The sequence below is a fragment of the Ambystoma mexicanum genome, chromosome 5q (genome assembly GCF_040938575.1).
Source record: "Ambystoma mexicanum isolate Mex_15411 chromosome 5q, UKY_AmexF1_1, whole genome shotgun sequence".
Lineage (NCBI taxonomy): Eukaryota > Metazoa > Chordata > Amphibia > Caudata > Ambystomatidae > Ambystoma > Ambystoma mexicanum.
In genome coordinates this window covers 837,287,427-837,301,546 of record NC_090933.1, presented here as the reverse complement: position 1 = coordinate 837,301,546, position 14,120 = coordinate 837,287,427, and the positions used below count along the sequence as shown (strand labels likewise).

Here is a 14,120-nt window from a genome sequence, read left to right as displayed (position 1 = left end):
ACTCATTTTGAAGATGAAAGTCAGGAAAAGAAATAAACTTGCAGTTATCCATCCCTGCTCGCTGGAATAAAATTCTGAACACAGCTGCACCAAAAACAGTAGTACAAAAGACCCGTGAAATGAGACGCTGTCAGAGAAAGTGTATTTTCTGCCAGACCGGAGATTGCGTTAGGAGGGAAAAAACAATGGCGGTGAAAAGAGCACGACCTGGCTTCCCTAGCTCGGCAGAGGAAGGTGAGAATAAAATGTGAAATGGGATGAGCACCTTGAGCTCATATGTTTAGCGCCTCGACTCCCGGGCCCTCGTGTAAGGAATGAGACTTTGTCCAACGTAAGTTCCCTGGTAGAGCAGGGAGCGTGTTGAACATGGAACAAAAATAAACAAACAGGAAAAGGAACCTTGTAGAGCGTCAGTCTCGCGAGATCTCGACAAACGAGGTCTCATGAGAGCGGCAGTCAGCATGAGCGTAAGAGGTGTGTGAAGAGAGAAACAGGGAGTGGAGCAGGATGCTCCACTCCTGTGCTCCTCGCGGCTGCGCACTCAGGACTCACATCATACAAAAAATCATGTACCTAATACTTGCATGATAATTCATAATTATAATTGTTTTTTTATGAAAAGCGCAGACCCGGGAATCAAACCTGTGTTGCTCTGCATCATCTTGCTTCCAAGATGAGCACGTTGCCACTGAGCTATACTACCCGTGCCACATTCACGCATGTGTAAATATTAAAACGCAATTACAACTGAACAGCTAGTCAAGCCCTTTATTGGTAGGCAAGGCCACTACATAATTGGTGATGAGGCAGGCACACTAGAAAGCGAGATAATGCTGAACTGATAGAGGATTACATCAACAGACTACAATAAATGATGGCGTTGTCCGAATTTGGTAACAACGTGCAGAATATGATATGTGATTTGCTAACTGTGCACTTGAAACAGTAAAAAGTCTCACGATAAATACATATTAGAGAAAGAACTCAAACTTGATAAAGCAATTCATATAGCCAGAGCTGCAAAGAAACAATTCTAAGGCGAAAGGAATTGGTGGGAATCACGTTGAGCAATGAGGTGCACACCGTTCAATACCGAAGGGGTCGATAGACGACCAGGTGGATAAATGACACCAGAGAAGAGAACGACTGAGGGAAAGAACCTCTAAGATGCCACTGGTGTGGCAGGGCAAGACACAGAGCAAATCACATGCAAAGTCTGGTGAGAGGTAAGGAGTATGCCAATTGCAAAAAGACAGGGCATTTTGCTAAAGTGTGCAGATGGAGGAAAAGAAAGGTAACAACGGTCGAACGAAGAGACGAAAGGAGAGAGGAAGAATCATCTGATGAGGGTATCTGAACTGTTCTTATGATAAAATCTCAGATGCTCCAGGAGAGAAAAACCTCACTGTGTTGTACAACTCAATTTCAAAGAAACCATCTGATGCCTTACTCTGGGTCAGACCTGACCATACTACCCATACATATGTAGGTACAAGAAAATGATAGGAAAACAAGAAGTGGAAGTACTCAAAACGAAACAGCAACCAAACGAGTTTTGAGGTGCCAGCATACAATTGCTAGGATACATAAGTCGCTCTGGGCATTTTGCACAACCAAAACCAAAGTGTATTTCTCAAAGAAAGGATCAGCTGTGTGGGATGGGGTCATCAAGCTAAGCTGAATATTAAACTGGATCCCCATTCAATGGGTCAAGTCGTGTTCTTAAAATTTGAAGGAATTTCACTGTCCAAGAACGAGTGCCACAAACTATTTTTGGAGACATTAGGCTGCATAAAGAACTATGTGCCCAAAATACGTCTCCTACAAGCAGCGATTCGCATCAAGCATTAGGTCAGACAACTGCCTGCCACAGCCAGGACTGCATTGTAGGAGCAACTGCAAAAGGTGATGAAAGAGGGTACCATGGAAGCAGGGGAATCTGGCAATGGCTATAATTGCACATTTGTACCCAACATTTTTCTTCCTTTTATCCTTTCTTGTTTATCAATTTTTATTTCATCAAATGCCAAAGTAATTCTCTCAACTCATTTCTAGTAACCAATAGCATTTAATTTACTGGTTATTCCTTTTCCACTTGTTTTTTTGCCTCAATTATTTAGCGCAATTCAACATGTTCCACAATTATTTCCATAAACATAGTGCTTTCTCCATGCGCCCCCTGGTATTTCTTATTTTCCAAACCATTGTGGCTGCATTCATAATTACAAATTTGCATATATCCTAGCGTGAAGTCTGATGTCTAACAATACAGCCAGACTTACTAAATCACGTTGTGATGTGAATACCACTAAACACCCATAAAAAACACAACTCATTTGCATCCAGGTCTACGTCTTGTGTTGGTACACTTCCTACACACTGAATCTTCCTCCACTATGAGTAAGTTGGTGTTTTCGGCAGATCTACGATTGCACCACTTTCCTCAGGACCATATCTTATGTGGTGACCCTTGCTCTGTACAAGCGTCCTCCTGTGTTTCCCTTCTAATGTAAAGGCTTTGTGTTTCTTGCCTCTTGCTGGTCACCCTGTGGTCGGGTTCTTTGTTGTGTCCTATGGCGACATGCTCTTGGACAGTGCAAAGTTCTGCGGGTCGATTTCAGTGTTCTAAAAGATTTGATCCCCCAGTTTTGCACTGCAGTTGTGGCTGCTTGGCTTCTGTTCTGATTATTTTGAGACCAAGAGCGCAGAATCTATTATGTGATCTCCTGGGTTAAGCTTGTAGGGGGTCCCTTTCGATTGGTGTCTCCCTATTTTGTAATGATCTGAAGTTGCCTTTCCTCCGTGGACACGTCCTCGCGGTAGCCAGCAGAAGTCTGTGATTCCGGGCTGGCTAAACATTGTGGTTCTCATAAAGAAACCACAGTCAAAATCATAAGAATATCTATATATTTGCGCCGCCTTAATCAGGAAGGTTATAAATCGATGTTGGCCCCATAAACAATATACCTCCTAGCTTTACAATCCACCTCACATAAATATCTCACATAATAAATAATTTGGCATTTATATAGCGCTACGAACCCTCAGGTATCTGAGCGCTGCTTATTATTACCCACGGTGTGTGGTGCTCATATATAAATATATAAATACACACCTACTGGAGTCAAAGCTCAGATCTGTAGCAACATTTGGAAATTCTCCCCGTGGTGCCTCCACCTAGCTCTTACTGGAAAGGAGAATCACTGTGAGTGAGTCAGTTGAGTAGTAACTACTATTAGGCACTGCCACAGACCTGTTGCTCCACTGACTCTGTGAATTAGCCCCTTGCGATATGCACCTGAGCAGGCAAGAGATTGAATATGAAATCATTAGTACTCCGGGTGGTATGTCTCATTACATTCTCTATCCTGCTCCCTACTCTCCTTACTCAATCAAACAGCATGAAGCCCCAGCAGGCGCACCAAGCCCATGCACCATGCAGTCACCAGCATAGAGGTTTGGGATTCCGAGCTCATTCCTGTCAGGGAAGCAAGTCCCCTTTGCTCTCAGGATTATGCCTGTATGCACCTTAATCCCTGACCCAGGCCTCACAATCCAGGACTTCACTTCAGTGCATTGTTAGTGAGACCACCACACTGATCCAGGGCCACTGTTGCAGTGTAGATGGAGAAATCTGCACTTTGACAGGCACATTGACATTATGGTAGTCACCAATTTCCAATCACTGTTTGGGCTAAGGATATAGATTTAGATGCCTTTTCTTTCAAAGAATTCAACTTGACCTTCTTTTGAGGGAGATAAGCGATGACCTGGAGTAGCTTCTTGGTTGCCCAATTCAAAGACTAGCCTTCCTGGTTGGTGACAGAGTGAGGCTTCTTCCTCTCCAACTCACTGGTAATCTTGATGCTGTCATGGTGTGGATGGTGGAAGCCAGTGGAAGGTGTGGCCTTCCTGACTAAGATGCTCTGGATAGAATATTTCTGCCTGGGTGTGCCTATCAATGTGCTGGCTCTGCAACTCTCCTCACATGGGTGTCCAAAGCTTCAGTGAGGCCTGGTTGTGATGTTTCTGTCCATTAGAAACTCTCAAAACATTTGCATTGATAATCACTAGGTAATGAAAGAAAGTGCTGTCATGAGACAATTTACTTACAAAATAGTCATACGCATTCATATTTGTTTTTCCTCCCTAAAGGTTACTACCAGTTCAAGAGAACTTCCTCCTCAAATTCCAGGTACGTTTTTTTTACATTTGCATTTAACAATCAACTTCCTGTTTTGACCAGGTCTGAAAGTAAGTCTTGTAATCAAAATGTTGCAACTGGCAGGGAGGGTCTTATTGCAATTACTACTAGTTTTTCTGGAAGTGTATTAGCGATTCTGTTACACTTCCATGAAGGGGCATGACAGAAACTGACTTAGGTAAAGATACTTCGCAACATGTTTTTGCCACACTCTTTTTACTTCATTAGAGCTCTTTGGGCTGCTAGGTGGTTATGACTGAGCACCCAAAAGTTAAATCTGGACCATTAGACAAAATAGTACTGCACATATTTATTTATTTATTTATTTATGAGACTTTTTGTTTAGCAATGCCCCTGCCCAGAGGATGTCTGAGCGCCTTACAAGGTTCAAGTATTATGAAATGTTTTCAGGAGAGGGAACAAAGATTAGGATAGGCAAGTGGTAGCAGAGGAGATTGAGAGGAGCATGCGTGTGGGAAACAGGTTTGTTTTGTGGCTCTTTTTTAAAGTGGAGGAGGGTGCAGTGTGGATGTGAAGAGGTAGGGTGTTTCGTGCCCTGGGTACTCAGTGGGTGCATGTTTGTTTTTGTGTGCACAGTAGTTTGCAAAGTGGAATGTGTAGGCGACGCTGGCTTGCTCGTGGTGGATGGCTTTGAAAACAAAGCAGCATCTTTGGAAGGCAATTATTTGGGGTATTTGAAGCCATTGGATCTAGGGTGATGTGTGAATGTTTGTGTAGGATGAGGATGAGGCTGGCTGCTGCATTTTGTATGGCTGGGAGTCCAATGATGAGAGCACTGCCGTAGTCCAGCTTGGAGACAACTAGTGCTTGGACTGCATGGCAGAAGTTATCAGAAGGAAGGATGTATCTGATCTTATATAGGATGTGTATTTGAAGATTCAATGTTTTGGTGACAGCAGCTATGTGGTGCGTGAAGGAAAGGTGAGGGTTGATGGTAAAGCCAGGTATTTGACAGGTGTGGAGACGGATATATGTGTGTTGTCCATGTTGAGTTCTTCGATTCAGGGGGTGAATTTGGGTTTGTGTCTGGGGGGATCAGATAAAAAGATATTCCATTTTGGAAGGATTCAGCCTCAGGAAGTAGGTGTCCATCCAGGTTTTGATGGTGGAGAAACTGATTTTGAGTATGTGGAGTTGTGAGAGGGATTCGATTTGGAAGTATACTTGTGTGTTGTGTTTGTATTGGTGGAAATGGATGTTGTGTTTGCTAAGAGTCTCTCCAAAATATTCAACATATAGGTTGAAGAGGAGTGGAGACAGGGAGGAGCCTTGCAGTAACTTGTACTTGACTGAGGGTTGGGTCGGTAAAAGGGGGCATGGAGACACAGTGGGCCTCATTACAAATCGCTCGGTATGGAAACAACGGTGGCGGTAAACCCGCCGCCACCGTTGTTTCCATAGCGGGCGATCACAACTCCTGCAGGCGGGAGGTGATGTTCCCGCCAGGTCTGACCTGGCGGGTTTAACACCGCCCGCCTGCAGGCGGACGAGGAAACACCGGCAGCATTACGAGATGCTGCCGGTCTTTCCATGATCCCCATTCCCATTGAGTCCCATAGGACTCAATGGGAATGGGGATTAACACCATTCCGCCTCCGTGATTCCCAGGAAACTGAGGTTGTAATGCCCTGGTAATTCCGGGAATCACAGAGGCAGAATGGTAATACGAGTCCGGCGGTAACCAGGCGGTTTTACCGCTGCGGTTACCGCCGGACTCGTAATGAGGCCAAGTATGCCCTGTCAGTAAGGAAGGAGGTGAGCCAGTCGAGGACGGTGCCCAAGGGTTCTATACTGTGGGATAGGATGCTGAATAGAATGGTGTGGTCGATGGTGTTGAAAGCTGCAGAAAGGTCAAGAAGTACATGTAGTGCTGTGTGTCCTTTATCTATGATGTTGGTGTGGTCATCTCGGATGTGAAGTGTAGCAGTCTCAGTGCTGTGTCCAGGTTGAAAGGCAGATTGGAAGCGGTTGAGTAAGTTGTTTCTGGTGATCTGTTGTTGCAGTTGGGTAGTGACAAAGTGTCCTTGATTCTGGTGAGGTGTGGCAAGATATTGATGAGGTGGGCTTGGGGCTGAGAGATGTTTTTTTCTGAGGAGGGGTGAGATTTTTCCAGTGCAGAGGGATTAGTACTACATGATAGGCATCAGTTGATGATGTTGAGCCAGTGGGGAGTGAGGGTGCTGATGGAATTGGGTGCAGCTTGAGGTGAGTATGCATCCTCAGGACGTGTGCAGGTTTTGTTTTGGTGGTAAGGGTAATGAGGGTGTCTGTTTTGATGGGGTGGAAGGTGTCCCATGTGTTGGGATGTTTGGGAACCGGGGGTGGGAGTTGGCGAGCAGGCGGGAGCGCTTGCCTGATGTTGATATGATATATGATATGATATGGCATTTATAACACGCCTATACACAAGTTTCTATACATGGTTGGTGGCAGATTGGAGTTCTTGGAGGTAATGGGTGGATTTGGAATTGCATATGGCAGTTTTTTATTTGTTGCAGTAGTGTTTGAGTGGTGTAAAGGTGGCGTGTGGATTCCTGCTTGATAGAGAGGAGGGATATGTTAAACCATGGTTTATGATGGTGGCTGCTGGGCTTTTGTGATTTGAGGGGGGCAAGTTTGTTCGAGGGCCTGTGTGATGATGGTGTTGTAATTATTGAGGAGAGTGGAGGGATGTGCATGTGGGGAGGAGAGGGATGGTATGAGTGGTACTAAGGCTGTGTCTGTAATGTGTTTGGTTTTTTGACTTAGGATGGGGGGATGTGTGGCAGGTGGGGATCTTGTGTGGGAGAGTGAGCATGAAGCGGATAGCAAAGTGATCGGACCCCAACACCCAAATTCGATTTATCATCGAGACATCGTTTTTACTTGAAATCTAAGTTCCAAGGTATTACCAGCTGTTTGTGTGTTGTAGGTGATGAGTTGTGTGAAGTGTTTGGGGGGGGGGGGTGGAGTGAGGATACTCTTTAGTATGGGGTTCTCTCTGGATGGGAACTACCAGGGTTGAAGTCGCTATTGTAGATATTGATGCAGGGGAGCTCTGGTTTTCAGTTGTGTAGTCAGCTGTTTTAGAAGTTGGGTTTGTGTGTTTGGAGGGTAAATGAGGAGGAGAAAGGTGGTGCTTGGGTGTGATGGAGGCAAGCAAGAGAGAGAGAGAGTGCTTCAAAGGATGTGTATGGGGTGTGTGGGGTTGCAAAGTGTGAATTACTCTTTCTATATGATAGCAATGCCACCACCTTGTTTGTGTGGGCTGTCTCTGTGGTGGATGAGATAGTGTGAGGGAAGCAGGTCAGGAATAATAGGTGTGTGGTGGGGTTTGAGCCATGTTTCTGTAATGAAAAGTATTTCTGGTGACTGTGTGCTAATGAGTTAATTGATTTCATGTGTGTGAGCAGGTGCAGATTGGTAGTTGAGAAGAATGCAGGTATATGTAATTAGTTGTTTTAGCGGAGTGCTGTGGTGAAGTTGTATTTTAATATTTGTGCTTTTTATGAGGCCTGTTGTGTGGAACCGATGGAAAACCGGGGCTAACAGGGAATGAACCATGAATGAAAAAGGGAAAAGATCATTGCAAGAACCTTTAGCTCTGTCAACCTTTTGCTCTGTATGCCCAGGGAAGTAGGAAGTCTAAGGGAATCACTTAAATGTTCAAATTAACCCAGAGGTACTGCCGCAGGAAAGGGTTATAAACAGGAAAAAGGAAGACAGTCCTCTTTTGACTATGAAATCAGCAACTGCAGGATCACACGATTTTGGTAAGGAGCTGGGTTGGAGCACAGCAAGGGGAGCTTCAGGCTACAAAATGGCACTGATTAAGATCGGGGGTCTACCCAACCTTCCATCCTTAACAAGAGGTCCCACGGTAGGACGCCTCTAAGTGAGTTTCCCGATAAATCTTGTCCAGGAACACATGATCAGCCTGTAGATCGACCCTTGTTGGTTCTTGTGGGTCCACTGACCTCTGCAAGCGGCCTCAGGCAGCTGGAATTAGTGCCTCTAGTGGTGTTGGACTGAGCTTGTTGTTCCTCTCAGCCAATCTGAAGTTATCTCCACACAATAGCGGATAAAATAGCTCAGTCATTTAATCAATTGTCTCAGACATCTTTGTGTGACCTTTAGTCACGTGTTTGAATGTCAGCAAGGCTGAACCAGCCCTTGATCCAAGTGACCTGTGGATTGTTCATGATAGCATGTCATGTTGCTCTCACACCTTTTCAATGTGGTTCTTGTTTCTCTAGGGGGTGAAAATGTGCGGGAAAGAATTTAATAAAGCTTTTGAGCTCTATGATCAGGTAAGTTTATCCCACACAATTACAGCTTTGTACTTTATTTGTGAACAGGGGGTAATAGGAACGTGCAAGCAAGCATCAGCACAGTATTAGATGCTGATCATTGAGAACATAATCAAAGCATTATTGATGGAAATGGTGAGGTGCTGTGCTATATGACATTTCAAGCATTACAGCTTAATGAATGGCATGGTTGCCTTTAAGTAGGAAGATATAACGGTTTTGCTTCAGGACATTTCATATGTGCAGTATTAAAAAGTGGGGACAGTATTATGAAGAGTGTCCTCGGAAGTGCACCACGTCTTTCTAGACAGCATTGTGCACACCAGACACTTTCATATTCCAGAAAGGCCTTGGTTTGTCGTGTGCACCTTCCGGTACTATGCAATGCACAGCCAGTGGCACTGCAGCGCAGCGTTTCCTCATTTGGAGGGGGCGCCCCCATGTGGAATCCACTAGCAATTCCTGCTGATGCCGGCAGATGTGTAGAGAATTCTCAGACTCATAGGCCTCTAGTCCATCACTGATTGAATGACGGATTTCCAATGGGCAACTTTGTGAGAGGTGCCAGAGTGTCATCTAAGAGCTTTAAGGAACCTCAAATCAAAGAGGGAGCATCCCCATTACCGAAGAGGTCCTAAGCTCCTTCTTAGGGGGCTGGGCACTGTTTTGGTGAGGGCGAGAGACCCTATGGGGGTGGGTTCAGCCTGGGTGCCGCAACCACTGTGGGGTATTGTAGGCTGGGGTGGCTTTCTGCACACTATCACGCGGCAGCAGATGAAGGCTCAGCTTTTTTCAAGGGTTGCTGCATGACCTACTGGGCTAGGCCTTTTTTAGAACTCTGGAAAAAACACCAATGACATTTCCAGTTTACACACGCACAAAGCAGGTGCTTGTACCAGTTTTGGAATTAAAGGCACTGCTTGTTAGGAAGGTGTATACTGTTAAAGCAGTTCCGAATGCCTCTAGACCTTGACTACATAAGGTACATCTCAAGACCACCACAGTGTATGTCAAAACCCTTCAGTCACATTATGCATTTGTACCATTATTAAGAACACTCTTGCATGCAAATGTAGATTTTTCATTTAATCCTTATTGCTGCGGTTAGATGTTTTCTTAGCGCCCTTGAAATGTGGCATTCGGATACCCGAAATAAGGGTGTGAGTATTCATTCCACACTTGCTGTAGGGGTGAAGTAGAAATAATGTTAATTACGCATTCCAAATTTACTTTGCAACTGGGCAAAGCTGTCCACCCCCGTTCACATCCTTTTATGTTTTGTCTATTAGGTGGCGCTTAGAGGCCTCCTGTAAGCTGAAATGATTGCCCTGGCAAGAGTACAGTATGACATGTCAGGAGGGGCACCCAGCTTGTGGGTGTGGTTTGATAGCTATTTGCCCTCCAATTGAATGCTCGTGGCCATGCTAATCATGAAAAATACCCAAATACCACCGATAGGGTGCCCCTCCCTGTCCAAAACACACCCTGCAGGGATCTCTTTGAGCCAGATGCATCAAGCAGTAACGTTAAACTTTGGCCTGCCTGTGTTATTTACAAGCATTAATGGCTTATTGCAGCTGTAAATGCGCTATTGGTGTAAAAAAGAAATCCTGTAAACAGGAGTGCCTTCAGCCACGTGATTTATATCTATTCCATGTACTGAAGTCCTCTTAAAAACAAGCAGTGACAAAGCCAACAGTAATGGCTTGTGTATATGTATTAGGCGTGCTCTGCCACCATATGCCTAGGTGATCACATCATTTTCCAGCTGTTGCCACCTTATGGCCAGGTAGTGCCAATATTATTGCCCAGCAAATGCCTATCTCATGCCTACACAAAAAGGGAAAACTGTTGTCTTTGCCAATGTTTGTTTGTCATGCTACAAAGACTGACACAAATACCTGTGAATGTGACATCTAAGTCAATGCAAGCATATCCGCAGAAATGAAACTCCCCCAAATAGGCCAAAACACCCACCTCCCTCTCTCTGTCTACTCAGGACGGCAGCGGCTACATAGATGAGAACGAGCTGGACGCTTTGCTGAAGGATCTGTGCGAGAAGAACAAAAAGGTAATGAATGGCTATATTTTTAGAATTGGCAATTTAAACTCTAAATGAGATTTAGAGCTTCTAATCCATTTAAGGAAGTGGTTATAAATAGAGCCGCCGGCCATAATTCCTGAAGTGCATTAAGCAGTCTTAGTAGAAGTAATAGGGATGTAAATGTCAAAGTCAAGAAATTGGCGGTGGATCCCCAGGGATGCCCTGAATCGCTCTGGGAATTATCTGGCATTTATCAGTAAATTGTTGCACGCTATCTAAATGATGAACTACTTATCGACAGCGCTGTTTTGTCGTTACTCCGGCAGGGCCGCAACCCTCAACTAATTCAGCGTTTTGCTGGCAATGTACTCACTCATTCATTTTGATGATTTAAATGGATTATGCTGGCTTTTCTGTTTTGTAAATAGGATTTAGACAGCAACAGCATCCCTTCCTACAAGAAGAGCATCATGGCCTTGTCCGACGGAGGAAAGCTTTACAGAACAGAACTGGCCCTAATCCTCTGCGCCGATGAAAACTAGAGGCCCGCCACCGTCTCCAACGATCTGAGGATCTAGCGTAGCGACACGTCAACTGTGCACTATAAGAGAGTAGGCTGTACTTTCTTTTTATATCTGTAAATTTGACTACAAATAGAGATCCATAGCCAGGATGTGCAGCAGATTCCTTTGGGTTTGTTTCTATACTGTTTGTAATGTACAGTTTTTGTAACAATAAGGAGAAAAAAAAAAGAATGTCTGCATTTGGGCCACTCTGTATATTGAATAAAGAAACCTTGATTTCTTCCTTTCCATTACTAAACACAGAAAGAGGACATATTGAAAACGACTGTATGCCGGGGAGTTAGAACATTTGCAGTTGTGATTATCCAGTCTTGTATTAACTATAGTCACAAACGGAAGAGAGTTTACAGTCACCAAACTGACGTAGTGCTTGTTATCAACAGTTACAATTAGACTGCGAGTATCATTTATGTACAGCAATGTGCTTATATTTTAGCCCAGGTTATAGCTATAGGAAAGTTGGTACGCTTAAAGAGATAGTCATTTCAATTCATTATCAAAGCATGTTCAGCATAAAAAGTCATACGATGGAAGAGTGTCCTCAATATCTCATGCAGATCTTTTGGTGCACACATTATTTTAATATCTGTCCATGCGACATTTCAAATGTCGGGGGCAGTGGAGGCTACACAGAGATGCTATCTTGTGTCTAGCCAACAGGCAACGAGAAAATATCAACACATCATCATCATCAAAACAAGCAAATCACATGTAGGTGAAGGCACGTCCTCAAATGTCGAGAGACGGCCTCCAACACTAGTGGCACAAGTCACCAAAATCTCCCATTGTGAAACTAATAAGTAGGTATACATGCTACTATTCGTATAAAAGAAGTACTATTACAATAAGGTGTGGTACTTGTCATACATCCTGTGATATGAAAATGGACAGTAAGGTGGTATGCTTGTTCTACTGACCCGTTCAACTGTTTTTTATAATTATATAGCCCTCCTGGGCAGAATAGGGCCACCACCAAATACTCTTGAAAATGGGATCTGAGATCATAGGGCCATCTGCGTCTCCATATGTGCTGTAGGTGAAGGCACATCCTCAAATGTTGAGTGACAGCCTCAGACACTAGTGCCACAATTCACCAAAATCTCCCTCGATCGAAGCCCCTTGAAAATGAGGCCTCAGATCATAGGGCCATCTGCATCTCCATATGTGCTGTAGGTGAAGGCACATCCTCAAATGTTGAGTGACAGCCTCAGACACTAGTGCCACAATTCACCAAAATCTCCCTCGATCGAAGCCCCTTGAAAATGAGGCCTCAGATCATAGGGCCATCTGCATCTCCATATGTGCTGTAGGTGAAGGCACATCCTCAAATGTTGAGTGACAGCCTCAGACACTAGTGCCACAATTCACCAAAATCTCCCTCGATCGAAGCCCCTTGAAAATGAGGCCTCGGATCATAGGGCCATTTGCGTCTCCATATGTGCTGTAGGTGAAGGCACATCCTCAAATGTTGAGTGATAGCCTCAGACACAAGTGGCACAATTCACCAAAATCTCCCTCGATCGAGGACTTTTGAAAATGGAGCCTGGGATCATAGGACCATCTGCGTCTTCATATGTGCGGTCGTATGTGGCACCAGGAGTGCAGAGATGGGACTGTGCTCACTGTCCATTGGGTGTGGTATTTCCTTCGAATTACAGTAGCCACAGATCATCCATTTCACTTAAAGAAATCCATATATATGTATCACAACACAACAATGAGCTGATTAGTGTTCGCTTGCTGTGTCTGCATCTGCTGAACCCTGCGCAAACGATCTAGGACTTCCTACTTTCAGCATCTACATATGATGTGATGAGTGCCTTTTGCCAGTACTTGATCCAAAGTTTCACCGACGTGGTCCGTCGCTGCTCTCCTTCAAAAATGGATGAAACTGGGTCAGGTAGGCAGGTCACAGTAATGAGGCGGCTAAGATTCAGCATCATTTTCCACAAGGTCTTGTCACTTTCATTGCTCTCTTTCACAGTTTGTAAGCTTTATCGTTTTGCAGAACTTGTTACATACGTTTAAGCCCATTGTTACCCCCCTAACCCCCCTCCCCCATTAGCTGCTGTTTCTCATCAGACGCTCTGTAATAAGAAATGCTGCTGTTTAGTTTCTATAAGTCCCGGATTTCATTGTGATCAAAGCAATAAATATGTTATCCAAAATAATGGAGTCTGATGTCTGTGTGTGGGTGTGTGTGGGCATTTTCATCATTTCATTTGCAGTGAAATTGACTGTCTGGTCAGGTGGGAGACAAGCCAGGCTAACGTCTCCCTGCATTAAGGCTGAAGCATGCGCCTGCCAAGGCTGTCACTGCTCCTTCCACGGAGAGGACTCCTACTTCGGTCAAATGTAATTTTATTTTGGAAAATTGCTTTTTTGTGAGAAATTCAAGGTTTCAATATTACACAGAAAGTACGGTTGTTTTCTTCATCCTCTGAAGATTCTTACATTCATAAATTATATTTGAACATTTTTCTGTTTTTGTACTAGATGTACATATTCATCTAAGTATACCGAAAGAAAGGTTACAATATCTTTGTACGTCAAATGAGCTTTCCAAATGCCATCCCATACATTCCCCACACCAGCATATAATGAGCGGAGCCCTGAGCCATTGTATTGCTTAAAACAAGGTATGTGATTTTGAGGAATTACCATCTGGAAAGGGTGTAAAAGCCCTCTTTTTATTTTTTATTAAATAACTATCTGATATACCCGACATTGCCTGAGCTTTCATTCCCTCATTGGTACAGGTAACTGTGCAAAATCTGGTGCAGATTGGTGAAATGGTGGGGAATTGTATAGGGAACATACGCAAAGCCACAAACCCACACTCACATTTTCACTTTTGCTGAAATCTGGGGAAAGGGGTGGGGTGTCCAGATGTCATGTAGCCAGCAATGCCCAGAGGGTCCTAAAAGGTGACTCTGCAAAATTTGGTGCAGATTGGTGAAACAGTGTGTAATTGTATA

The 14,120-nt window shown here is 44.2% G+C and overlaps 1 protein-coding gene across 2 annotated transcripts in view; it reads left to right on the top strand.

The window, feature by feature from the left end:
* The window catches only part of CALB1 (calbindin 1), a 242,345-nt gene extending 229,032 nt beyond the window's left edge, over positions 1–13,313 (top strand). For both annotated transcript variants that reach the window (XM_069621326.1, XM_069621327.1), the window contains exons 8-11: positions 4,156–4,195; positions 8,461–8,514; positions 10,514–10,585; positions 10,987–13,313. In XM_069621326.1, the coding sequence (XP_069477427.1) occupies positions 4,156–4,195; positions 8,461–8,514; positions 10,514–10,585; positions 10,987–11,100 (280 nt within the window). In that variant the 3' untranslated portion in view covers positions 11,101–13,313. The remainder of the gene's footprint in view (positions 1–4,155; positions 4,196–8,460; positions 8,515–10,513; positions 10,586–10,986) is intronic.
* Positions 13,314–14,120: the final 807 nt, after the last annotated feature.